This window comes from Gorilla gorilla, chromosome 18 (assembly GCF_029281585.2).
Source record: "Gorilla gorilla gorilla isolate KB3781 chromosome 18, NHGRI_mGorGor1-v2.1_pri, whole genome shotgun sequence".
In the NCBI taxonomy this organism is placed as follows: Eukaryota; Metazoa; Chordata; class Mammalia; order Primates; family Hominidae; genus Gorilla; species Gorilla gorilla.
The window spans coordinates 18,919,340-18,946,848 of record NC_073242.2 but is presented as its reverse complement, the minus strand read 5'-3'; the positions used below and the strand labels follow the sequence as shown (position 1 = coordinate 18,946,848).

The 27,509-nt window shown below is 45.2% G+C and overlaps 1 protein-coding gene across 2 annotated transcripts; it reads right to left on the bottom strand.

The window, feature by feature from the left end:
- Positions 1-25: 25 nt before the first annotated feature.
- CLEC19A (C-type lectin domain containing 19A) lies at positions 26-25,390 on the bottom strand. 2 transcript variants are annotated; one of them, XM_004057282.4, is made up of 5 exons: positions 25,182-25,390; positions 12,267-12,432; positions 6,968-7,061; positions 3,451-3,583; positions 26-2,124 (listed from the first exon to the last, which is right to left on the bottom strand). In XM_004057282.4, exons 1-5 carry the CDS (start codon positions 25,267-25,269, stop codon positions 2,045-2,047), a joined length of 561 nt encoding a protein of 186 aa, XP_004057330.1. In that variant the 5' UTR covers positions 25,270-25,390; the 3' UTR covers positions 26-2,044. The 2 variants fall into 2 exon arrangements, 1 of the variants encoding a protein (XP_004057330.1); XR_010131436.1 differs by lacking the exons at positions 26-2,124; positions 3,451-3,583; positions 6,968-7,061; positions 25,182-25,390 and adding an exon at positions 19,220-19,440 and having other exon boundaries at positions 12,327-12,432.
- Positions 25,391-27,509: the final 2,119 nt, after the last annotated feature.

Genomic DNA, 27,509 nt, shown 5'->3' with positions numbered 1-27,509 from the left:
CCTAGCTGGGAGAGGTAGTGCGCTCTTGTAGTCCCAGCTACTTGGGAGGCTGAGGCAGGAGGATCACTTGAGCTTGAGAGGTCGAGGCTGCAGTGATAGGTGATTGCATCACTGCACTCTAGACTGGGCAACAGAGTGAGACCCTGTCTCCAAAAAATAAAAATAAAAAATTCATATAATGTAAAATTTATCATTTTAACTATTATTTTAAAATGTACAGTTCAGTGGCTTCTTGTACATTTACAATATTGTGCAGCCATTACCTCTATCTAATTGCAGATAATTTTTGTCACCCCACAAAGTAATCCCATACCTATTAGCACTCACTTTCTATTCCCCCTCCACACATCCCCTGGCAACCACTAATCCACTTTCCATCTCTATAGACTTGCCTATTCTGGATATTTCATATATATGGAATCATACAACACGTGGTCTTTTGTGACTGGCAGCCTAATGTTTTTCAGGTTCATTCAGGTTGTAGTATCTATCGTTACTTCATTCCTTTTTATGCTTGAATAATATTCCACCCTATGAATAGACCACATTTGTTTAGTCATTCATCTGTTGGCGAACACTTGGGTTGTCTTCATTTTTTTTGTGGTTTTTATCAATAATGCTGCTGTGATCATATTTTTTTGTTTTTGTTTTTTGAGACAGGGTCTTGCTCTGTCACCCAGGCTGGAGTGCAGAAGCACAATCATGGTCCATTGCAGCCTTGATATCCTGGGCTCAAGTGATCCTCCCATCTCAGCCTCCCAAACGTCTGGGACTACAGATGTGCATCACCATGCTTGGCTAATTAAAAAAATTTTCTTATGGAGACGGGGTCTTACTATGTTGCCCAGGCTGATCTTCAACTCCTGGGCTCAAGTGATCCTCTCTCCTCAGCTTCCCAAAGTGCTGGGATTACAGGCATGAGCCACTACACCTGGCCGACCACTTATATTTAAATACCTGTTTCCGATTCTCTTAGGTCGAGATCTAGGAGTGGAATTGCTGGCTTAGATGTAATTCTATGTTTAACTTTTTGAGGAACTGCCAAACTTTTCCACAGTGGCTTCACTATTTTACATTCCCACCAGCAATTTATGAGTTTGGTAATCTTTTTGTTTTCCTTTGAAGAACCAGCCTCATCTTTGAGCCCATGTGTTGACGGGAATATTTAAGATGTATTCTTGGCTAGGCGCAGTGGCTCATGCCTGTAATCCCAGTACTTTGGGAGGCTGAGGTGGGTGGATCCCTTGAGCCCAGGAGTTCGAAACCAGCTTGGATGACATGATGAAACCTCGTCTCTATTTAAAAAAAAAAAATACAAAACTTAGCCAGATGTGGTGGCATGCGCCTGTAGCATCCTGTAGTCCCACCTACTCTGGGGACTGGAGGTGGGAGGATCACCTGAGCCCAGGAGGTTGAGGCTGCAGTGAGCTGTGATTGCATCACTACACTTCAGCCTGGGCAACAGAGTGAGACTCTGTCTCAAAAAAAAAAAAATTACTCTCATAGCACATTTCAGGAATACAATACATTATTATTAACTATAGCCACCACACTGTACATTAAGCCTCCCAAACTTATTAATCTTAATTCCAAAAGTTTGTATCCTGTGACCAACACCCCCTCCCCATTTTCCCCCACTCCCAGCCCCTCTGATAATGTGACTTCCACCCCATTTTGTCCAAAGATGTACAGCTAAGCAGGAGCTAGCCACTTAGCGTATGCCAAAGTGATTGCTTCAGGGATGGGCATGTGACCCAAGCCAGGCCAGTGAGATTCAACTCTGAATCAGAACAACCCCTGGATTTTTTTTACTTGGGTCAATTAAAAAAAAAAAAACACTTTAAAAAATTAAGCCAATTTGAGCTGGCTTTCCTGACACTTGGCCAAGTGACCACCTGTATAATTAAGATCTGCTTGTTTAAAATCTCTGTCCAAGAGATTTACTTCCTATGTATGTTTTACATGTATTCAATGTCAATTCTACACTGGGTACGGCTACAAGATGATACTAGAGTTGAGCTCACACCAGTAGGACAAGACAGGATCAATGAATGGTCAGAGATGGGATTTTGCAGACAAAGGGGAACTTCCGGCTGCAGGTGTTATCATTCCATGACCTCAGAGCTGTGATGGAAAGAAGCAGAGAATCTGGGTGAAAATCCATCCGCCAAGATAAAAGTAACCCCGCCACTCCTCTGAAGTAAAAGCCATCTCCAATAGGCCTTGTGTCTATGCTGGCAGCCCTTTCTTGCTGATACTTGACAAGCCTGCTGTCCAGCCTTACTCTTGCATAAAGCTGATCCTGGCTTGTCACCTTGGATGGGAGGATGAAATTCAGCCGGAGGCTTGGCCCAACTCTGGCTACCCAGGGCTCCAGGAGGGCTCCCAGGAAAATAAGCTGTTCTCTACCTCCCTCCCCTAATTCGGAAAAGAAAAAAGAGCAAAGAGGGAATAACAATTAAGTGTCTGGGTCTGGAGTTCTGTAGATCTAGATTTGAAACCCAGCTCCACTACTTAGCTTGCTGTGTGACCTTGAACAAGTTGCTGAACTTCTCTGAGCCTCGTTTTCCTCATCAGCAAAGTGGGAATATTGTTTCTATTTCTTAAGATTGGTGTGAAAGTGATGATTCATGATGATGCTGGTGATTGCTAATACTGAATACTGAGCATGGCAGCTATTCTATGAACACTATCTTCTTTTTTTATTCACATTAACCTGTGAGTTAAGTATCATTAGCCACATTTTGAAGACGAAGAATCTGAGGCACCAAGAGGTTAAGGCATTCTCTTTGGGCTACACATTAAGGATGGAGCGGGGGTTCACACAAGGGCAGTCAACTCCCGAGTCCATGCTCTTGCCACGGTGCTATATCAACTGTGCCTCCTTTAATCCTCACAGCAGTCTTGTAGGTAGGACAAATTATTAAGCCCATTTTATAGAAGAAGAAACAGAATCTCAGAGAGGATAAGTAATTCTCTGCAATGACACAGAACTAGAAAGAAACAGGGCCAGAATTTGAATTCAAGTCTATACTCTTCTCACTACCCACACCCTCATGCCACCACACATGTGGCTTGCTTCAGGAGCATGAGTCTGTGGAAGGGGCTTGCACTTTGATGTGTTGTTGAGTTGACATGGAAGCATCACCCCTTGACTACTCTCTATACAAGTCTTTATTCCCCCTATGCTTCTATTTATAACGTCTTTTCATTCAAGTTGGAGTTTATGTGTCAACCAAACCCCATTTAATGTTGTTTAAAGCATATCCATTGTGGTGAATGGCCATGCCCCCAACACCCTAGTGACCTCCACCGCTCTCCAAGGTGCTGAACAATTTGCCAGTCTCAGGCCATCAGGTGCTCCTCTTCCCCCAAGGCCCTTCTGCGCCCTCCCCACCTGTGACACCTCCTGGGCGCCCCTGCAAGAGCCTTGGTCTCAGGGGTACCCACCACTGGTAGGCCTGTACCATATCTGCACGCAGTCCTCTTCTTCTGGGTCCGTGTGGACGCCATCATCTGGCTGGCTGCCATCCCAGTAGCTGTAGTCATAGGATGAGCCGTCAGTCCATTCAAACTGCCCTTCCTGGGAGGGTTCCACCCAAAGAGACAAAGAAGCAAGCCAAGGAGAAGAAGATCAGGCATTTGAGCCAGGCAGCTCCAGCTCAGACGTCTTAGCAACTTAATTTCTAACACTTCTGCACAGATGTCCTCATTGAGGCTACTGCTATCTGATACTACTGCTACCAATCTGACTCCTGTTATTACTACTATTACTAGCTGCCATTTGTTGAGGGCTTATTATGTGCCATGCCAGGCACTTTACTCATTTTATCCTCACCATTCTGAAAAGCAGGAGTCATCAGCCCCATTTTACAGATAAGAAAACCGAGACTCAGATTGGTCTACCCAAATTCATACAGCAAATAAAGCATTAGTGCTGGGAATCAAACCCAGGTCTATCTGAGTCAAGTACCCAAGACCCCTAACTACTACACTTTGCCAGTGGATGGGAGTCACTTTCCATCTGTTTTCTTTTTGTCTAAATAGTCCATGTTTTTCTTGCCTAGGGTGGAACTACTCTGTCCAATTGCAAGGAAAGTCCTGTTGGGAAATTTGATTGGTGTTGCAATAAATGTGCAAATTAACTGTGGAAAAAACTACATCTTTACGACTTGTCCAGGAACAGGAGCCATTTCTCCATTTATTTAAGTTTTAAGAAAAGTACCCCCAAAGCACTGATAATTATGGAGCCCACGTCATGTAATGGGAATAGCGTGCTACTTCTGAGAGAGAGACTAGAACTTGAGGTCCCATGTTCACCCACTGCCTAGCTCTGCAACCTGGGCAAGTTACTTAACCTCTCTGAGCCCCAGTTTCCACATCTGTGTGGTGGAGTTAATGTGTCCTTTAGAGAGTTGTTGTGAGGGTTGAACAAATTAAAGCATGTGAAGGACTTAGTACAATGCCTGACACATGGTGCCCAGCTCTGAAAAGAAGAAGAAAAGCCATTTTCTTGTATTTATTATTATTATTATTAGGTCTTTGAATACAAGTTTCTTTAACTCTGATTTAATGTAATTATAATCCAATTTTAGAGTTGCTATTATAAATGGACATTTTAGTGTTTTTAAAATTATAACTTCTCTATGTGTTCTTGCCAGTTGAAGTCTATTGATTTAAAAAATCACCAGGCATGGTGGCTCATGCCTGTAATCCCAGCGCTTTGTGAGGCTGAGGTGGGAGGATCACTTGGAGCCAGAAGTTGGAGACAATCCTGGGCAACATAGTGGGACCCTGTCTCTGCCAAAAATTAAAAAACAATCCAGGTGTGGTGGTGCCTGCCTATAGTACTAGCTACTATGGAGCCTAGGTTGGGAGGATTGCTTGAGCCCAGGAGTTCAAGGTTGCGGTGAGCTGTGATTGCACCACTGCTCTCCAGCCTGAGCAACAGAGCAAGACCCTGCCTCAAGGAAAAAAAAAAAATAGGCCGGGTGCGGTGGCTCACGCCTGTAATCCCAAAACTTTGGGAGGCTGAGGCGGGCGGATCACGAGGTCAGGATATCGAGACCATCCTGGCTAACACGGTGAAACCCAGTCTCTACTAAAACTACAAAAAATTAGCCGGGCTTGGTGGCGGCTTCCTGTAATCCCAGCTACTTGGGAGGCTGAGGCGGGAGAATGGCATGAACCCAGGAGGTGGAGGTTGCAGCGAGCCAAGACTGCGCCACCGCACTCCAGCCTGGGCGACAGAGCGAGATTCCATCTCAAAAAAAACAACAAAAAAAAAAAACAGCAAAAAAAACAAAAAAACTCAGGTCTGACTACACTGTTACTTCTGCTACTTTAAGAGCAATTTTCATCATTCTTAATGAGTTCCTATAATATGCTAAGCACCACGCTAAGCTCTTTACATGCATTAGCTCACTTATTTTTCTTTTCACAAGGCACTGTTATTTTCATCCCCATTTTACAGACACAAAAACTGAGGCTCAGAGAGGTTTTTTAAATTTGCACAAAGTCACCTACCAGCCAGTAAGTGGCAGAAAAGGAGCTGGCACTGGAACCTTATTCCCTATAGTGCCCTGAGCAAGGCAAGAAGCATACATGCAAAATAGAGACTCAGTATGTGGTTTGCCCAGGAAAAATTTGAGGACAAAAATCTCCAGGTGGAGTTTGCTGTGACATTGCAGAGATCTGGTCCAAGCTATCCTCTTCAGCCTTATTATACACCCACCCCACCCCACTCTGTGCTCTAATCACAATGGTCTTCCTTAATTAACTTCCTTGAATGTGCCAGGACCTCCTCTTCCTTAGGATGTTGACCCATGCTGTTCCCTCTACCTGGAATATGCTGTCTCTGGCTAACTCCTATTTACCCATTAGACACTAACTTAAATATCTCTTACTAAGGAGGGCTGTGGCAGCCACAGAAGTACATTACCCAGATCGCCTTCAGGAGGACCAGAAGAAAGCAGAGTTGATGGACAGCCCCAGGTCTCCTGCCACCTTGGATTCACTGCCTTGTCTGTGATAAGGACATGCCTCTGCCTCTTTGGAGCTGCCATTGCATTCACAGTGAGACAATGCTTCCTCCAGGCTGTTCCTAGCCAGTGACTCAGCATGTCAGGGGTAATGGTGCTGGTGCAGGATTCTGCCCAGTGCAGGATTCCAGTCTTGGGCATCTTTCCCTGGGGACTCCCCATTGGCCTAGCCAAGACTTTCTCAGCACTGTGCTGTGATCTGAGGCTCTCCCTACCCAGTCCTTCCTCTCTGATCTTCTTTCACGTGTCTTAGACCCATGGTGTTGTCTGGAGTCCTTCCCTGCCTACTTATGCCTCCTTCCTCTTTTTCGTTCACAAATATTTCCCCTCCAACATCTCTTGCACATCTAATCATGTTTTAGTGTCTTCTTTTTTTTTTTCAAGTTGGGAGTCTTGCTCTGTCACCCAGGCTGGAGTGCAGTGGCATGATCTCCGCTCACTGCAACCTCCACCTCCCGGGTTCAAGCAATTCTCCTGCCTCAGCCTCCTGAGTAGCTAGGATTACAGGAGCCCACAACAGCGCCCAGCTAATTTTTGTATTTTTAGTAGAGACAGGGTTTCACCATGCTGGCCGGGCTGGTCTCGAACTCCTGACCTCGTGATCCACCAGCCTCAGCCTCCCAAAGTGCTGGGATTACAGGCATGAGCCACCACACCCGGCCTAGTGTCTTTTTTTTTTTTTTTTAAGAGAACCCAAGCCAAACAGGTTTTCTCTGACCATGCTATCTGTTCCCATCATTTAGTAGGACATCATTAAATGTCTTTCATAAATTGGTCGTGCTCTAACTGTGACATCTTGGTGTCTGATTTCTCTCTATATGCTGTGTGCATAGCCGTGACCTGGCACTGATGTGAAAAGCTTATTAAATCAAAATAGAATCCTGGCTGGAGCTTCCAAGGCGGCCCAATGGCCATTGCTTTCTCACCTGTCTGTGATCATGAAGGCCTGTCCAGACGTCAGCTGGGATGCCGGGAACACAGCTGTTCACGAGGTCATATACAAAGACATTCTCCTCCCAGCTGCGAATTTAAGAAACATAGTAGCTGATTCCTCATGGCCTCTTTTCATAGGATGGAGTCAAAAATTGAAAGCAATCCATATTTACCTTCCTGGACCAAAGTAAATAGAGGATATGATCCAATTTGGCCTCCATTTTACATTAAGTCACCCATATGTGGCTGGTCCTACATGGGCATATCTGGATTTGACCTATGCCAGTTCAAAGAAGGACTCAGTACTGCTATTCATCCCTAAAAATTTAAATCCATCTCAAAAACACTAGCAAATGAGGTGGATTATTTTGAAGATATGATGAAGAGACAATGAAAGGAGTTTACATTGCATTGCACACATCACATAAATAAATGAAAATTTCCACTAGTCATTTCTGTTCTCTCTCAGAGGCCCTCCTTAAACTGCCCATTTATAATATATCCCCTTCTCTCCTAGTCTTTTTTCACATACCATCTCCAAAATCTCTGTTTTCCTGGGAAACTCAGCTCTAGGCTTCAACTTGCATTGCCCACTTAGCAAAATGAAGTCCCTCAGTTAACAGCCCACCATCCTTAGAAGTCATGGGTGTCTTTTGGGGGGATTCTTATCCTCTATTTCAAAGAGCTTATCAAACAATTCACCCAACAAAAGGAATCAGTGGAGGACCCTGGTGACAGTCCACTGCCAAAAACAACAAAGAAGTAGAGATGGATGGATAGATTGATGAATGAATGGATGGATGAGTGGATAGACAAATGGATGAATGGGTAGGTGGATAGGTGGTTGAATGGGTGGATGAATGAATACATGGATGGATAGATGAATAGATAGACTGATAGAGAGGTAGAGAAATGAACACAATTATTTTCATCCTATCATTAAAATGTTTCTTGAGCATTGACTTCATGCTAGGTACTGTGCTGAGTGTCTTAAGTGCATGAACTCATTTCACTCTCACAACAACCAGGCACTGGGGCAGATACTACTGGTTGTCTATCCCATAGCCATTCCTAATCCCTTACCCCATTGCCTTCATTATGACCCAGAAAAGCCAAATTTTATTTTCCCAGCTCCCTTTGCAGCTAACATTGGCCATATGAGCAAGCATGGCCTGTTAGATTTAAGGCAATGTTTGTGGGGACATCTTGGAAATATTTTTCTCCATGATGAAAGGAGGGAGGTATGTGGAGAAGACCCAAGTTTCTAGCACTGCCCTTTCTCCTTAGGTTGTAGCCATGTCTGGACACAAAACTTGGAACTGCTGCATTGAAGACGCTGAAGGAAAGCCAAAACAACTGCTCATCCAGGGCCCGTATCAACCAGCCTGAAACAGGTTGTTTGTAGAGGTTAGAAGAATGGGCAAGGGATGTGACAGCAAATGGACAAATGGTGGGCACACTTCACTCAAATCATTCACAGGCCCAGATGACAGATCCCACTGAAAAAAATGATTCCCACTATTGGCTTCCACATGGCACTAAAAGGTGAACTTTAGTATGTCAAATAAATCAATACAGAATGATAATAATCAGCCATAGACCTAATACTTCGCTTCAAAACATGGCCATGTCGATGTACCTTTTGTGTTGCAACAACGTGTATCTGCTCCCATCAGCTTCAATAATTCACTTCAAAACAGGGCTATGTTGAGGTACCCTTTATGTTGCAATAAGGTGTATCTGCTCCCATCAGCTTCTTCCAAATGACTGCTCTATGAAGGCTGCCACCTTATCTAAAATACCCACCATTAGAAGATTTCTTTTTTCCTGAGGCATTAGTAGTAAATCCAAGCACTCATATTTACTCTCCTTAGTTTTGTGTTAGTGAAGTGGAATTGATTGCCAATCAACTCCAGATTAGAAGCACTTAGAATTCTGGCACTCAGAATTTGTCTTAACACAGTGCTCCAGCCAGTCACTGCAGAGAGTTACTTAACATACACTCTTGGAGGAAAGGAAAGGGGAAGGAAAGTGGAAGAGTGAGACAAGCCTTGCTCACTCTCAGAAAGATGAACTGATATGGAATGTTAAAAAAAACTGGCCTCCTTGAGGCAGAATTATAGTTTATTATAACTAATAATAATAATAACTCCTACTGCTGGGCATGGAGTTATCCAAGTGCTGTATAAGAACTTTAGAGGCATGATCCCTTTTAATGCCTCACAAATTTAAAAGATCAGTATGAGGCCGGGCGCGGTGGCTCATGCCTATAATCCCAGCACTTTAGGAGGCCGAGGGAGGCAGATCATGAGGTCAAGAGATCGAGACCATCCTGGCCAATATGGTGAAACTCCGTCTCTGCTAAAAATACAAAACAAAAAACAAAAAAAACCCGGGCATGGTGTCATGCGCCTGTAGTCCCAGCTACTCTGGAGGCTGAGGCAGGGGAATCACTTGAACCCAGGAGGCGGAGGTTGCAGTGAGCTGAGATCGCGCCACTGCACTCCAGCCTGGCAACAGGGCAAGACTCTGTCTAAATAAATAAATAAATAAATAAATAAATAAATAAATATCAGTGTGATTATTGCTATTTCCAAGTTGAGAATTCTTAGCTTAGAGTTTAAGTGATTTGGTCAAGATTGTGCAGGTAGGAAGTGATGGAGCTGGGACTACAGTCTAGAACTGCCTGACTCTAATGCCCTTAATCAATGCCCATACTGTCCCCCACAGTTTTCTTCGTTTTGAACATCTGCTGCCCTCATTCCCTACGCTTCCCAATCTTTCAAGATCCTGATCCAGGACCAGTACTTCCAGGAAAGCTTCCATGACTTATTTTCTATCCAATCCTTGACAGCTTGTAGCCCAAAGTTCCTGTTCCCCCAGGGGCTGGCTGGTTAGTTTGATTCTCCATGTTCAAGGTCCTTCTGATGCAATTGAGGTTGCAAGTACAATGAGGGCTGTCTAGAGAAAAGCCTTGATTTGGAATCACTTTTGCATTCGCTTTTTATTGAATATATCTCATTTTCCTCTACAGGCTAGGAATACTTTGAGAATTGATGTCTTCTCTCTTTACAAGTGCCAATCCTGTACTGTGCTGTGCTCTCATAGCAGATTTGATCCCTGAAGAATGCCTTTCATAGGGCTCCATGTTAGCTGGCTTTCAGTTAATGGGAGGCACTTATGAGTCTTTGGTGGATGGGTAGCAGGGAGAAACCAGAGTATTTCCCCCTCGGCTTGGGAGTCTCTGGCAGAGGCTGCCTCTCCTCCATGGCTCCAACTCCCATAGGACTGGCCTGTCCTCCAACTCAGGCATGGAATTGGCTTTCTGCTCCTATGTATCTCTAGTTTGCCTCACTACTCCCTTTTCAGTTCTGAGCTTCCATCACTTGCCTATATTATCTGTTTTAGACACCTGTAGTGGTTCTTGTTTTCCTGGCTGGACCCTGACTGTCTCAATATATCCCTCAGCCCCACTGAAAATACACTGGTTGTTCAATACATCTGTTGGAGGAAGAGATGAGTGGATTCAAGATGCATTTGGAAACTAAGATAAAATACTCCTTCTCTATTTTTTTTTTTTTTTTTGAGATAGGATCTCGCTCTGTCACCTAGACTGGAGTGCAGTGGCCTGAACATGGCTCACTGCAGCCTCAACCTCTTGGGCTCAAGTGATCCTCCCACCTTAGCCTAACGAGTAGCTGGGACTACAGGTGTGCATCACCACGTCAGGCTAATTTTTTGTTTTTTGTAGCAATGGGGTCTTGCTGTGTTGCCTGTGCAGGTCTTGAACTTCTGGACTCAAGCAATCCTCCCATCTTAGCCTCCCATAGGGTTGGGATTACAGGCATGAGACACTGCACCCGACCCCTTTCTTTTTTTATTATTATTTATTTATTTATTTATTTTTGAGACAGAATCTCACTCTATCACCCAGGCTGGAGTATAGTGGCGTGATCTCAGCTCACTGCAACCTCTGCCTCCTGGGTTCAAGGGATTCTCCTACTCCAGCCTCCCGAGTAGCTGGGATTACAGGTGCCCTCCACTGCGCCTGGCTAATTTTTGTATTTTTAGTAGAGATGGGGTTTCGCCATGTTAGCCAGGCTGGTCTCGAACTCCTGACCTCAGGTGATCTGCCTGCCTCGGCCTCCCAAAGTGTTGGGATTACAGGCGTGAGCCAACACTCCTGGCCCCCTTTCCTTATTCTTAACAAAAGTCAGCGGCTCTACACATAAAAAACCAACCCCCTTTCTAAAGTAGTTTCTGAGATTCTTGAAGAACAGAGATAAGATTGTGATTTGTAGCTTGGGTGCCAAGGGAACACATCACACCTGGCCTGAGAAAACTCACAAATCAGCAGGGAAGTCAGATGCAAAAAAGGTAGCAAAGCTGTGATAAAGGGAGTGTGCCAGGAGAGCTGGGTAATGAGTGTAATTAGGGGGTCAGAAGTAACTTCAGTGAAGAGATGTTGTCAGAACTGTCTTGAAGATTGAGGAGGTATTTACCTGGAGGAGAAGATAGGGATGGAATTCCCAGCAGGGGGAATATAATGCCCAAGAGTATGGAGAAGTAAAAGAGCTGGACCAAATTGGAGAACTCTGAGATGGTCATTGTAGCTGGGGCTTCGGAGACAGAGGAATGTGGAAGGAGGCGTTGGAGGGTGGACTATGGAATCTGAATCCACGCGTTCAAAACTGGTTTCTCCCACTTAAGAGCGGTGTCATGTGAGCAAGTTACTTACCTTTTCAGAGCCTCACCTTCCTAATCTGTAAAATGAAGATACCTATGTAATATGGTTTGAGGGAGTTTTAATGTCATGATGTACATGAAACGTGCAGCAAATAAGTGTCAGTTATGATTTCTCATATTCCTTACATCATATTCTTTATATATGTAGTGTATCAGTTGTATCACAGGATACAGAGCAGAGGACAGCACAAGACTGGCACTTATAAAGGTGGATCTTCTGGCATGCTATTTGCTACCCCTGCTGAATGCTTTGCCTTCTATAGCCAAGGATGGTTTCAATGAGAAATTGGGTTGGATAAAAAGTAGCTTCAATTGGCCAGGCACTTGGCTTATGCCTATAATCCCAGTACTTTGGGAGTCTAACGGGGAGAATCACTTGAGCTCAGGAGTTCAAGAGTAGCCTGGGCAACATAGCAAGACTCCATCTCCATTTTTTTCAAATAGTTTCAATTACCAAAGAGAAATGCCAGTTGGAAATACCATTCTCCACTCCATTTCCCAAGGGGGTGCTTAGTTGAACTATGGCGGACTGGGGATCCCACTTACCTGTGGATGGAGGCCAGCTTGGCGGACTTCCTGCCCACAGAGAACTCAGAACAGTAGAGGTCGGCCTCGGCCCAGGTCTTATTGAGAGGGAAGAATCGATAGCAGTGGCCTTTGAACTCCATCCAGAACAGGGGGCACAGGGAAGGCAGGGGCAGCTCTGGTAGGGCTGGGGGCAGAAAGGAAACAGACTGGGAGGAAGGTTGGCAGTGCTGACATTATTTCCATAGCTTAGTACCTATTTTCTTTTCTTTACAATCTTTTAATTTTTTTTAAGAGACAGGGTCTCGTTCTGTTGCCCAGGCTGAAGTGCAGTGGTTTGATCATAGCTCATTGCAGCCTCCAACTCTCAGCTCAAGTGATACTCCCACCTCAGCCTCCTGAGTAGCTGGGACCACAGGTGTGCACCACCATGCTTGCCTACATTTTTTTATTTTTGTTTTGTTTTGTTTTTGTAGAGACGAGGTCTTACTATGTTGACCAGGCTGGTCTTGAACTCCAGGGCTCAAGTGATCCTCCTGCTTCAGCCTCCCAAAGTGCTGGGATTGCAGGCGTGAGCCACTGAGCCCTGCCTGTACATACTTTTTTTTTTTTTTTGAGATTGAGTTTTTGCTCATGTTGCCCAGGCTGGAGTGCCATGGTGCCATATCGGCTCACCACAACCTCCGCCTCCTGGGTTCAAGCGATTCTCCTACCTCAGCCTGCCAAGTAGCTGGGATAACAGGCACATGCCCGGTTAATTTTGTATTTTTAGTAGAGACGGGGTTTCTCCATGTTGGTCAGGCTGCTCTCGAAGTCTCGACCTCAGGTGATCCGCCCGCCTCAGCCTCCCAAAATGCTAGGATTACAGACGTGAGCCACTGCACCCGGCCGCCTGTACATACTTTTAAGAATGAAAGTAAAATATGTCCCATTATGATCTATGCAATTCTATGCTTGAGGTCCAAAAAACATATACATACCTACGTTTTACTAAATTATAAAAATAATATGTGCACGTCATAGAACACCTGGAAAATGTTAATGCTTTGATACATTTTTTTCTCATGTCACATTTGTATGCAGTGATGTTTTAATGTAATGTGATTATAGGGTACTCTACGTACCAGTCGATATTCTGATTTCTAAAAATTAAAGAGTATAAGCATTTCCCCCATGTCATTATACATTTTTGTAAACATTGTTTTAAATAGCTCTTGAATCCTCTACTGAGTGGCTCTCCTAGAGTTTATTTAATCATTCTCTTATTTTTAGATAATTAGATAGCTTCTCTGTTTTTTCAACTATTACAAATAATTCTGAGATGAGCAGTTTTGTGCATAAAGCTTTTTTGGCATTTCTGCTGATTTTCTGAGGAGAGATTTTTAAGGCTTTAATACAATTTGCTAAATTGTCTCCTGAAAGCAATTTATCCTCCCACGGTAATGTCTGAGAGTGCCCATCTCACTTTGCCCTTGCCAGAGCTCAGTGTTATCACTTTCATGGAAATCTGCAAATTTTATAAGCAAAAAAAGGGTATCTTGTTTCAATTTGCAATGCTGGACTATCTGGCAAGACTGCACATTTTCCCACATGTTTATTGCCAAGCTATAGCCAAGACTATTTATATCTTTGCCCATCAAACTCCTGGAGTTCAGGATCTGTTCTTAATTCTAAAAAGAAACAAATTTTTAAAAACCCCATGTTTGAGACAGTAAAGTTCTCTCAAGTCTCAGCCCCTCTGAAAGCTTCTTAAGAGATACTTTTTTTGGAAACCACGACTCAGGATGATTGGTGAGAGGAGACAGGCAGGCTGAGAACCTTTCTCACACTAGGTTGGATGGCTTATCCATGAAGACAGCCAGTGGGCAGGGGTGGAATCTGTTAGACTGGGGTTGAGAAGCCTGGGTCCTACCCCCAGCTCTGTATCTGACCTGCCGTGAGATGCTGGCTCATTCTTTCCCATCTTGACCTTCAAACTAGATGATCACTGGCGTCCCTTTTGTAGCCATCCACTCAAGGGTGGGTGAAGGTCACCCTTTAGTGGAATCTTTGCCTTCAAGCCACTATAGTGGTTGGCTGAGCTCATGAAGTAATAAAGTAGTGAACAGCATTCATTGAGCATTTGTTATAGTTTCCCTGTATGCCAAGCAAATATAGGGAAACTGAGGCTAAGGCAGGTTGAGTAACTCGCCCAAGATCATCCTGTAGGTAAGTGGCATAGTAAGGATTTGAACCTAGGCTTCCCAACTCCCAAGTTTTTGCTCATAAAGTTGGCATGATGCTTCATGATGGGAAATTAGCGGGTCTAAGAATAGTTCACGGTCTTTATAGCACCTACTTCATGGAGTTACTGGGTCAACTGATTGGGCCAAATAAAGTCACCAAGTACTTGGGATATATGGATTGTGTAATGTACGGCTATTAATGATTAGCTCAGGGTTTTATAACCAAAACTGATGGGCTGCAGGGATCCAGTGAATTTCCCAAAATCAAATGTAAAATCAAAAGTGTGTGTGTGCCTCTGTGCATTTCTCTGGGGAAAGAAAGGGACAGTTGCTTTTATCAAGATAGCTGTGCTAGGCAGGCAGGTTCCAGGCCATGCTTCTCAGGGCTGGTCAGTACCACTGGGCTTTCCCCTTTGACCAGAACAGCCTCTCCCTGACCCCAGCAGCTGTGCTGACCAGGGGTACCTCCCCACCCCTCCTGGTCAATCCTGGCCAACTCTCTTTCAATGCATGCCAGTATCCAAACTAGAGCCTGTTGGTTCAGAATTCGCTTTCTTAATCCTCTTCTATATGTCAAAAGGAAGGAGCTCTGCTGGGGGAGGTAAGTGGGCACAGCACCTTGGCTTGTCCCCACCCTTTTCTGGGACTCAGGTCCCTCCTTTCTTGATGGAGAGCATTGGTCTAAGAGGACATCATCTTGATGCATTAAAGCGCCAATGGCCAAGAGAGTTGATGGACCCTTTATAACGCTGGGTGTTGCTGAGCTCTTTGTAGGGACTTTTGAGCACTGCCTACAACACAAAAAGGCTCCACTGAATCGCTGCCTGGGGCCACTTTTTCAGCAGTTTCTCCCTTAGCATGGATGAGAAGCAGCAAATCATTTCTACCAGCAAATCATTTCTACCTTCTTTCCACTCAGTAACCAAGGACACTCATCCATGAGAACTTGGCTAAGTTTGTCCAGGAGTGACTGGGATGACTCAGTTTTCGCTGGTGATAAACCACTTTTCTCACTCCCACCTGTCCTAAAATTACTTGGCACCCTACATACTCATATTAGAGATGAAAGTAGGGTGACCAAGCCATCCCAGTGTGATCAGGACCATCCCAGTTTTAAAATCAAGAGTCCTGGCAGGGTGTGGTGGCTCACGCCTGTAATACCAACACCTTGGGAGGCCGAGGTGGGTGGACTGCTTGAGTCCAGGAGTTCAAGACCAGACTGGGCAACATGGTAAAACCCTGTCTCTACAAAAAATACAAAAATTAGCCGAGAGTGGTGGACTGTGCCTGTAGTCCTAGCTACTCTGAGGTGGGAGGATCGATTGAGTATGGAAGGTTGAAATTGCAATGAGCCATGATCACGCCACTGCACTCCATCCAGCCTGGACGATAGAGCAAGACCCTGACTCAAAACAACAACAACAACAACAACAAAACCCTGAGAGTCCCACATCCTGGGCACTCCTACAGTTCCCAGCAAACTGAAATTGGTTGGTCACTCTCAAGCAGTGAGGGGGAATTTTATCGCCGCCCCTTGCCAGGAGACATTGGACAATGTCTGGAGACATTTTTGGTTATCACCACTGGAAGTGGTGGTGCTACTGGCATCTAATGGGTAGAGGCCAGGAATGCTGTTAAACATCCTATATTGAACAACTCCCCACAACAACGAATCATCCGACCCGAAATGTCAGTAGTGCCAGGACTGAGAAACCCTGCCCCAGATGGAAGGCAGGTCTCCAAAAATGTAAAATAACCCCACAGCACAGCAACGCAAAACATCACAGCAAACATTCACATTTCTTAGCCTGTTCCTATTTTCTTGAACAAAAATTAAGACACAGCCCCCGCAACTAATGAGAAGTATAGTGTGGGCTATTTCTCTAATTTTAGAGTTAAAATGTATTACTAATCCTAGCCCATGGCTTAAAAGCACTGAAGACATTGCTTTAACATTGTGTTTAAATTTAACGACATGGACCTCACTAAAGAAGTCTGCAGAAGGGAAGTCTAGCACTTTCTCCCCTGAGTTTAGAATGAGGTAAACTTCTTTGTCATCTCTCTCTGACTGTAGGAGGATTTTTTTCCCCTGGTTTCCTTTCCACTGAAGATGAAACTCTTCATGAGTTTCTGCACTAAGAAAGGGTTCGAGTTTCAATTCCCTGCTTCAGATAGCTCTGACTTCACCTCCTACCCCGCATGGGTGTTAAAACCCCAGTCCAAGCATTACGAAGGCTGATGCCCTACTTAGGGCTCTGGAGCAATATGCTTGCTTTGCTCTCTATCTCTATCTTGGTTTCTGGCCCCTGGGCACCCCCCTCACTTCCTTAGAAGTCCAGTCTAACTTTAGCAGGATGTTTGCAGATGTTCATGTGACGTTTCTGCACGGCGGTAGTGGGAAGAGCTTGTAGTCTCAAATTCACCATATTGTGTAATCTGGACGTCTCCGCTCTCTTTGTCTTCTACCTCTTATTTTTTTTAAATAAACTTTTTATTTTGGAATAAATTTAGACTTACAGAAAAGTTGTCAGAGAGTACAATGATGGTTACCAGAAGCCAGGAAGGGTAGTTAGTGGGGAAGGCAGGGGAAAAGTGGGGGTGGTTAACGGGTACAAAAATATGGTTAGATAGAATGAATAAGATCTAGTATTTGATACCACAACAGGGTGACTACAGTCAACAATACTTTATTATACATTTAACAAAAACTAAAAGAATATAATTGGAGTGTTTGTAATGCAAAGAAATGATAAATGCTTGAGGTGATGGACACCTCATTTACCTTGATGTGATTATTACACACTGTATGCCTGTATCAAAATATCTCATGTACCCCATAAATATATACACCTACTATAGCCCATAAAAATTAAAAATTAGGCTGGTCGCAGTGGCTCACTCCTGTAATCTCAACACTTCGGGAGGCCAAGGTGGGAAAATCGCTTGAGCCCAGGAGTTTGAGATCAGCCTGGGCAACATAGTGAGACCCTGTCTCTTACCGAAAATTAGCCAGGAGTGGTGGCATGTGCTTGTAGTCCCAGCTACTTGGGAGGCGGAGGTGGGAGGATAGCTTGAAACCAAGAGGTCAAGACTTCAGTGAGCTGGGATTGCACCACTGCACTCCAGCCTGGGTGACAGAGCAAGACCCTGTCTCAAAAACAAAACAAAAAAAATTTTTTAAATTAAAAAGTACCAAAGATAGTGTGTGGAGAGAGTTCCTGTATACCGTTCACCCAGTTTCCCCTGATGTTAACATATTAAAAAGCTAAGAAATGAACATGGCTACAACATGATTACCTAAACTCCAGACGTTACTCAGTGTTTTCCTTTTTTGTGCTCAGATCCAACTTAGGATGTCTGTTACATTGACTCTACCTTCATGTTTTATTTGACATAAACTACTCTCTCTAGTATTGGCTGGGATCAGATAAAATTGACAAGAATTGGCTGGAATTGCTCAGAATTTCTTAGCATTGTTGGATAATTTGCCAAAAATAATCTCTTTTTTCCCCTCTTTACAACCAATCAATTTTCGAGTCATGTCTATTCTATCTCCTAAACACGTCTCTAATTCAGTCTGTTCTTTCTTCCCCTTCTGCATTCTTTTTGACCTTCTCCCATGAAGACCTTCTCAACACCTTTTAGCTGTTCTTCCTGCTTTGTCTCACCTCCCACGTCCAGAGGCATCCTTCCTCGTTGGAACAGCCTGACTTTATTTCCCTGAAACTTCGCAGGTGTTCCCTTTTCCTTTGGGAACTGCTTGCCCCTAGCTTATTCTCTGTCATTCACCCCCTCCATACTCTGTGCTCCAGGTTTGCCCACACTTTTGCCATTTCTCAAAGACATGTTCTGACCTTTGCAGATAATTCCCTTGACCTGACTTCAGCCAATTCTGTTTCTCCTTTGAGTCTCTGCTGCAGTGACTTATTCAGGGAAGATGAGGTAGGAGCCTCTGATAAATGCTTTTAGAGCCACTTGCACCTCAACATTCACACATTCCTCCTCTATCCCCATCAGCATCTGTTGTGATCATTCCTCTTCCTCTGGTGCCTTGGCACGTAGTAGGTGCACAATGACTGGGCTCGAATGCATAAATACATGTAGGGAATCAAACACCACTTCTTGAGGGCAGCCTCTTGGGAAAATGGTGAGAAGGCTGTGTGCATAACTCACGCCTTTGAAACCAGGAGTCCTGACACTGTGATGGCATTCCTGGAGGTTTTTTAACCAAGTCCTGAAAGCAGAGGTTGCCAGATCCTGGTTTTGCATATTGTTCAGGACAACGATTACTACGAAGGCCAACCTCAGCATCCCCTGGGACCTTCAGACTCCCAGGCCCCACCCCAGGCCTTCCAAATCAGAGTCTGTATTTTCACAAGAGCCCCAGGTGATTCTTGTGAATGTGAAAATCTGGGAAGCCCTGGTCTACAGTGTGCCAGACTGAAAGATGGAGCCTGTAGAATTACTCATTCATTCATTCATTCATTCTCTCACTGAACAGAGCCTGGCAAAGAGGAATTAATAATTAATTAAATGAAAGGGGCTGAGTGGAGTGAGAAGGGGAAAAGGGTCCTTGGTCTTAAAGACTGTGGACATTTCAAAAAGAACCCCTGCCTCCAACCCTGTCTGCTCCTCCCAGAGTGGAAAACAAGTTCCTTGAGCCATTTACACCCCACCTCCCCATTCTGGTCCTTTAGGTTTTCTCCACTGAGTAATTTGGTGGTTATGGATGCCAGGGGTGAAACACACCAGAAAATGGGGCTGTGACAGGTCACTGCTCAATTACTCCCCTTTCCAACAGGGCAGGCAAAGGCCTTTAATTGGGAGGACCTGGGAGGTGGAAAAGAGCACTGGCTTGCACCGAGATGATCATTAACTCCAGCCTGCATGGCATTTCCCCCTCCTCCTTTACCTCTTGGGTTTAAGGAATTGGGAATAGAAGGCCTTTCATCAGCCTGACCCCAAGCCAGCCTCTGCTAATCTGTCTCTTGTGAAGGGATTTCTTTAGCTTTATAGCTTGACAGTCAGGTAACCATGGCAACACAACAATCAGCGTCAACTCTGACTCAGCATTCACTGTGTGCCAGGCATTGTGTTAAATGCTTGATACAGAAAAATACACTCAATCTTCACACATCCTACCAGGTAGGTGCCACTATCACCCCCACTTCACAGATGAAGCAACCAAAGCACAGAAAGGTTGGCCAACTTGCCCAAGATCACACAGCTCCCAGCTGGGATTTGAAGCCAGCCTGTCTAGCTCCAAACCTAGAGAGTCCTACTGCATTTAAGCCCATTTCCTTTTGCTCCAATCTTGATGGTCTGGTCCTTCATTAGTTCCTTTATCCATTCAACAAGTACTATTTGAGCACCTACTTGGTCTCAGGCAGTAGGTTACAAGCTGAAGATACTGTGTGGTATACTACACAGATGCGCCTTCTGACCTCATGAGCCTTATGGTCTATGAAGACCAAACCTAAGAAAAATAAGCACAGGCCAGGTGCAGTGGCTCATGCCTGTAATCCCAGACTCTGGGAGGCAAAGGCAGGAGGATCGTTTGAGGCCAGGAGTTTGAGACCAGCCTGGGCAGTATAGCAAGATTCCACCTTTACAAAAACACTTTTTGTAAATTAGCCATATGTGGTGGCACATGCCTGTAGTCCCAGCTACTCAAGAGACTGAAGAGGGAGCATCACTTGAGCCCAGGAGTTCCAGGCTGCAGCAAGCTATGACCATACCACTGTACTCCAGCCTGGGCAACAGAGCAAGACCTTGTCTCTAAAAAAAAGAAAGAAAGAAAAAGAAAAAGAAGTGCAAAAATAAAGATGTCATTAACATGTAATTTGTGGATGTGTATCATGCCAGCAAAAACTTCAGGGAGCAGCCCCCTCGATTATTTTAGAAACTGGCTGTTTGCCCCTTTCTCTCCCTAGTTGAATTGGTGGCTGCCCTGTCCCCATCTTCAAGGATCCCATAGGTGATTATGACAAGGCGTCATGAGTTCCCTTCCTGGATGGGGGAAAAGAGGGTGCTGCCACAGGAACACCTAAAAGTGGAACATAACCCAGACCTGGAGATCTGGGAGGCTTCTTAGAGGAGGTGCTGTCTCAACCGAGACCCAGAGGATGAACAAGAGTTAGAGAAAGAGTGTTCCGGGGGGAGGGCACAGTGCGTGCAGAGGTCTGGAGGTGTGAGAGAGAATGGAGCGCTGGAGAATTAGAAATGGTTTAGCATGGCCGGGAACTTGAGAAGGAGAAGAGGGAAGAGATGAGACTGGTGGTGGGGGAGGGGAAGTGGAGGGAGAGAGGCAGAGGGGAGGGGATGCACAAAGGGGCTGTTGCTCTGGAAACCAGGAGGCCAAACCACATGGTCTTTTCCTTCAATTAGCAACATCAGAGGCCCCCAAGGTCCCCCAGCTGGGGTGGGGGGTCAAAGCCTTTGGGAGTTCTGAGCTTGTTAGGAAAAGAAAACACATCAGTGGAACTCAGGGCTCCCCCCCACCCCCACTCTTTTTAAAGGAATAAATTGTCACCTTCCTACTGAATCTGGCTGCTGGCTCCCCTGGCCCCAATCCAGCCGCCCACAAATGCACTACCCTGCTGCCTCCTGCCCAGATCAGTCTTGGGACCCAGCCAGGAGGGGAGGCGGAGAGGCTCAGGGGCCACATTTGTCCACCCAGTCCCCATACTAGGCCCCAGACACTCCCAGCGGGCTGGAAGAAAGTGTCTCACAGACTCCAGGAAGGTGGCTGCTGCGTTCTGAGGACTCAGTCACCCTCACTGCCCTCCTGCTGTCCTACGGGTTCTACCGCCTCCTTCACAGTGAGCCCTGGCTCTGGGAAGCGGAACTGGTGGCCCCAGGTCTCTCCTGTCTAAGCTTTGCTGCCCCTTCTGTGAGCCACTCTTGAGGCCACATGAAACACAGAAAAAAGCATTAGACAATTTCTTATATTGCTAATAATAGCAGCCATTCATTGGGTGTTTAGTATGTGACTCCTTGAGATCAGCCTAGGAGGGAGTATCCGTATCATCCCCATTTTACAGATGAGGAGACTAAGGCTCAGAGAGGGTAAGTCACTTACTGTCTTGGCTCAAAAGTGGCAGAGCAATGATTGAGACTCTATTGAGACTTGAGTCTGACAGATTCAGAAACTCCTGAACAGACTAGTGCCTCTAAAAGATATCTTCTTTCTGGTCTTAGTTTTCTCATTTGTGAAATAAATCTATTAAACACCAAATGTAACAATTAATTAAGCAAATAAGTCGATGTTTCCTGGGTGCCTATTTGGCTTGAGGTCTGTGTCCTTAGGTTGCTCTCAGTCTGGAAGGAGGAACATGCACACGGCAGAGTCATCGCATACTAAGTATTCTAGAAGTATGTACAAAGTGCTTGCTCTGTGACCATAGAGGAGGAGGGGGAACTGGATAGAATGTCCAAGGGACACTTTAGGATCCGGGCTGCTCTAGGAGGTAGGAACACCGTTGCCTATGTCTCTATGCTCCAACTTCAGAGCTTGGACTCTGGAGTCAGATGGTCCTAGTGGGAAACTCAGCTCTTTGTGCCTCAGTTTTCTAATCTGTACAATGGGCATGATCATAGTGCCTACTTCACAGAAAAGCCAGTTCCAGCTCAGAGGTAGAGATTCTAGTAAGTATTAGATATTATTACAGTAGAAACAGTCTGGGTCACAGAACCTTCCCAGAGCTGAGAGTGCAATGCCAGGCTCTTGGATGGGTGAGGAAGAGGCTACATAACTTGACTCGTTCCCCTTCTACGCTTCTGAAGCCCTGCAGAAGCAGATCCTGAGCTTCAAAACACTTTGCTATAAATTTCCTTTGCTATAGAGAGTTCTTGGGCTCAGGAGTCAGGGAAAGAAACTTTCTGATGGTCGAAGAACAATAATAAATGTTTACGTAGCTCTTACTGGGTGCCAGACACTGTTCTGAGGACTTTACATTCATTAATCCACTTAAACAATGACATCAAAGGCAGGTTCAGAGAAAAGGTTTTGGGAAAAGGACTTAGTCTGTCTAAATCCTCCCAAGTCTCTAAGAGATGTCTAAAAAGTTTTTTTTCCTCCAAAACATAGGGGGTGGCTGAGTTGTGCTATTTGCGTATATTTGCATATGCAAGGGGTGGGTGATGAAAGGTCTGGAGTAGTGGGATGAATGACCCATGACCTGTGCCCTGTTATGCATTGTACCTAAAGGCTGAGGGTCCACAGGAGAAGATGAAAAACCAAGCCCATTCTCAATAAGGAGGACCTTGGAGGTACATGTATTCTCATGATCTGCCGGGGCCCACAGAGACCCCTAAATCCTCCTCACAACATACCAAAACACACGCTCCTGCCCACATGCACCCATAAACTCACACACATTCCCTCTGTGTTGAAATCACTTTGCTCTAGAGAATCTATCTGCATAGGCTGAAACTGGGCTTCCTGTAGGGCTGGGAGCCTGGGAAGCAGTTGAACTGCCACTTGGACAGTGATGACCATGGTTGGCTCAATTGGCCTCTGTAGCCTCAGTTTCCGTAGCCGTAATACACAAAGGTTGGGCTGAGTGGATCTTTAAGACCCATCCTTCCAATTCCAAACTCTGAGCTCTCCCAGGTAGCTGAGACTGACACAATCTCAGTCCCCTTATCTATAGAGTAGGGATGAGGCTTGGGGACTGATGTTCAGAAGTTCCTTTCAATGTTGAAGACTTTTGTCAGAATAGAAAACTGTCTCCTGGCCAATTCTAGTATAACATCAACAACCACAGTGACAAACATAGTAATGGCAATAACTCATTTTTTAAATGCTTACTATGTGCTAAGCACTTCACCTGCATGAGCTCATTGAAGATCTCCAAAACCCTTGATAAGGACCCTTGTTATCCCCACTTGGGGCTCAGAGAGGTGAGGAAACTTGAGTCTCAGAGAGGTCCCATGGGCACAAGCTAGTGAAGGACAGAAAATACCCCTAGTTACTCCCACTTTCAAACTCAGTCTTGGCCCCTTCCCACTTTTGCTGGGCAGAAAGGCAAGATCTTGGGATATACAAGGCACAGTCTGCAAGGATATTTTGTTCAACTTCTTTCCTACTTGCTTATTGTATTGGTGAGGGAACTGAGGTCTGAGAGTAAGGATGCAAGTCACTGTTATGAATGGAATGTTTGTGTCTCTCCTCTTCCCTGCCCCCAATTCATATGTTAAAGCTCTGACTCCCAATGTGATGGTATTGGGAGGTGGGACCTTTGGGAAGTGATTAGATTTAGATGGGATCCCATCCTTATGATGGGATTAGTGTGCTTATAAGAGGAAGAGACCAGAGCTTTCTCTTACTCTGCCATGTGAGGGTATAGTGAGAAGGCGGCCATCTGCAAGCCAGGAAGAGAGTCCTCACCAGGAATAAAATCTGCTGGCATCCTGATCTTGAACTTCCCAGCCTCCAGAACTGTGAGAAATAAATGTTTGTTGCTTAAGCTCCCCAGTCTGTGGTATTTTGCTCTGGCAACCTGAGCTGATGAATACACTCAGAGAGTTTAGGACAGAACTGAAACCCCTTGCCCAAATGAGCTAAGACTATCCCTTATTGTTACCACTAGGGATGCTAGATTTAAAAAAAAAAAAAAAAAAAAAAAGAAGGATACCTAGTTAAATTTGATTTCAGGTAAACAAACAGATAATTTTTAGTATAAATACGTCCCATGTAATATTTGGGGCATGCTTACACTAAAAAATAATTTATTAATATTTATTTACTGGTATTTTATCTGACAACCCTATCAACCCACTGTTTAAATTCACTCTAACACTATCACAACCCAATAATTTGGCCTTATGAGAATCTCCATCTAGGTATTTCATTATTAGTTTTACTTGAATGGGGATTTAAAAATGATATCTCTGCCACTGCTATGATAAATAAATCCATATATGAACATAAACAAGCCTGGAAAGAACCTGGTAGAGGTGACAGTCAAGACTCTTGGCCACCAAATTATAGGATTCAGAACTCTTCTCATCCAGATGAGGGTCCCCCAGAATCAGTAACCCAGCCTTCCTATTGCAAAGTGGAAGAAGTTGAGCTCATTTGAAGACCCTCACCCTCCATATGGGACACTGGGAGGCCACATGCCCAAAGCCGACAGGTTCTCATCCCTGGGGATGCCCCACAAGGCTGGGGGTTGCTGGGCCAGGCCTCCAGGGAGGCCATTAGAGGGACAAGTCTCCCTCCCTGCACACCTAACCTCTGGTGGCACAGCAGCAGCTCTGAAAGCTCCCTGGGTAGGCTGTCACAGCCAAGGTGGGGTTGGGGCCCAGATGCCAAATCCCTCACAAAACTACCATGTTCAGACCTTCCTGTAGTGCCAGACACTGTGCAAAGCACTTTCCCCATGTTATCTTGTCTGCCTTGCACAGTAGCCCAAAGAGAATGCCATTGTGACCCAACTTTCTAGAAGAAGCTGAGGCTCAGAGAGATCAAGAAACTTCCTCTATGTCACACAGCTTGTAAACTGCAAAACTGGGATTCAAACCCAGGACTTTTTGTGTCTGGGCCTAGAAGAGTGCCCATGACAAAGCTGGTAGGGGGAAAGCTGTCAGGAGACTTGGGTCAGGCCACCCCAACCCCCCAACAGAAGCTGCCGGGCTTCACCGATAGAATAAGTTCCTGAGAGTGTACTCCTCTCCACCTGCTCCCAGCCCTGGTCCCTGCACTTACCTGGGCTGATATTGATGTCTGTTTGTGGAAAGGCCTGTGCAGAGTGGAGGGTCAGGAAGGCTGCAGCCCACAGTGTCCACCTTTGCATCCTGAGCTCCTAGAAAGCAACCTCCCAGCCTGAGTGGAGGAGAGAGGCTTTTTGGCTGGAGCTTGGGCCCAGGATTGCTCTCCTAGGGTCAGATGGAGCCTGGCAGGAGCTGGGACAGACTGGATGGACTCCAGTCCCCTCCTCTTTTCTTCCTTTTCTCCTCCCTCCTCTTCACACTGCTGGAGACAGCTCAGAATGACAGCTGAAAGCAAAGCAGCCCCAGGCCAGCCCCCCTCAAAGAACCAAGAGACATTTTAGCTCCCAGGCTTGCCTCTGAACCAAGAAAAAATTTAGCTCTCAGTCTTGTCTCTGAGTCACGCTGTGGCCTTGGGTGTGCACTTCTCTGAGACTCAGTTTCCCCGTCTGTAAAATGGGATGGTAACGAAACTCACATTCCAGCCTGTCACAGGAGACAAAGCATCTCACCTCCCTCAGAGTAGATATGTACTGGAAGGTAAAAATACTGCAAGTAAGCATTGAGCGCAGAGGTCTCCTGGGCCATGGATGTCATTTGTTTGGTCTGCAGTGTTTTAAATTCTAAAAAATTTGTTAAGGTATAAAACCAAGAGATGTTAGGTATAAGTCTGGATTTCTGCCTTCTATTGGAAAATCGGAAGACCTAACGAAACATAGCCCTCATTTCTACAGGGCAACAATTGCATGGAGCTGAGAAAGAGCATCTCCTTCAACCAGGCTCTTTGAGCTTCGGTTCACCAAGGTCTCCACCCCATGGGTCTGATCCTGACAGCATCCACCGCTGAGGAAGCACCAGGAAGCCTGTGTGAGTCAGCCTCCTTTCCTCTCCCTTCACCTCTCAGGGTCTCTCAGGGTTCCTCCGGGGGTTAAAGGAGGCATCTGTAGAAGATTCAACAGAGTGTTGCGCAGAATAAGTGCTCCACAAAGAGGTGCAAGTGTCATCACTAGTGCATAGCTCTACTGTGTGGCTTGCTCGGAATTCAGTGTTTAAAAACCCCTAGTGTTTTCATTGGGATCTCATCACTCTTTTGGAGAATCAATATTTCTAAAAACCAGAGTCTTTCTCCCCCACTTTCTGTGTCCTTAGGCAAGTCACTTTGCCTCTCTGAACCTCAGTTGCTTCCTCTGTAAAATGGGGGATAAGTAGAGTACCTACCTCACGAGGATTAAATGAAGTAATTTGTTTCTAAAACTTGGCATAGATGCTGGCAAGTAGTAGGTGCTCAATAAATGACAGCAACATTTGCTATTGTTGTCATTGATCTAGTGCAAGGCTTTCCTTGGCATCACCCACATCCTCTGCCCCTGCACTCCCTCATTCCTCTCCAGAAATGCTCTGCCAGGTGCCCTGACACCTCATGTGGCTGGAACTCACAGGGAGGACTGGAATGTGTCTGTTTGGCTTCCAAGTCTTTCTGGAACACCTGCTGCTGTGCTTGTGAGAAATAACTTAACTTGTGCCCACACAGCTTGCCTTGCCTGCTGGCGCTGGAGCTGAAAGTCTGCCAAGGTCTGACTCAGAATATGAGCACAGCTCAGGCTCAGCTTCAACCTACAGGATGCCTCCTTGGGTAGATGTGTTGCCTCAAAACTAGTGTACTGGTGCATATCCCAGAGCATGCACACTTACTTATTTATAAGTGTGATATATTTATTACATGTTTATAAGTGATGTGCAGGTACGACTCACTGTACTAATATATTATTTCTGTTATAAAACACACACACCCACATTGGACATTATTAAAGGTTGATAAAAGATATAAATGTGGAAGAAAGTTTGGATATTTTCTCCCTACTCCCTATCATCTTGCGAGCTGAAATTTGGGGGCTCCTGCTGTCATGTTCCTGGGTGCTGCTTGGAATTTACAAGTGTCTATCTTAGTCTGTTTTGTGCTGCTGTACTAGAACACCTGAGACTGGTAATTTATAATGAACAGAATTTATTGGTTCACAGTTCTAGAGACAGGGAAGGCCAAGATCAAGGTGTTGGCATCTGGTGAGGGCTTTCTTGCTGAGTCATCATATGGTGGATGGTGAGAGGGTAAAAGAGAGACGAGACACAGAGAGAGAGAGAGAGAGCTTTTTAAAGAGTGGATGAACCCACTCCTGCCATACCTGAGCTACTCTTGTGATAACATCTTTGATCCATGTATGAGGGAAGAGCTCTTATAACCCAGACACCTCTTAAAAGTCCTGTAACCTCATCGGACCAGTCTAGTTCAACTTTTACATAACAAAGTTGTGAGCTGTTTTTCATTTGC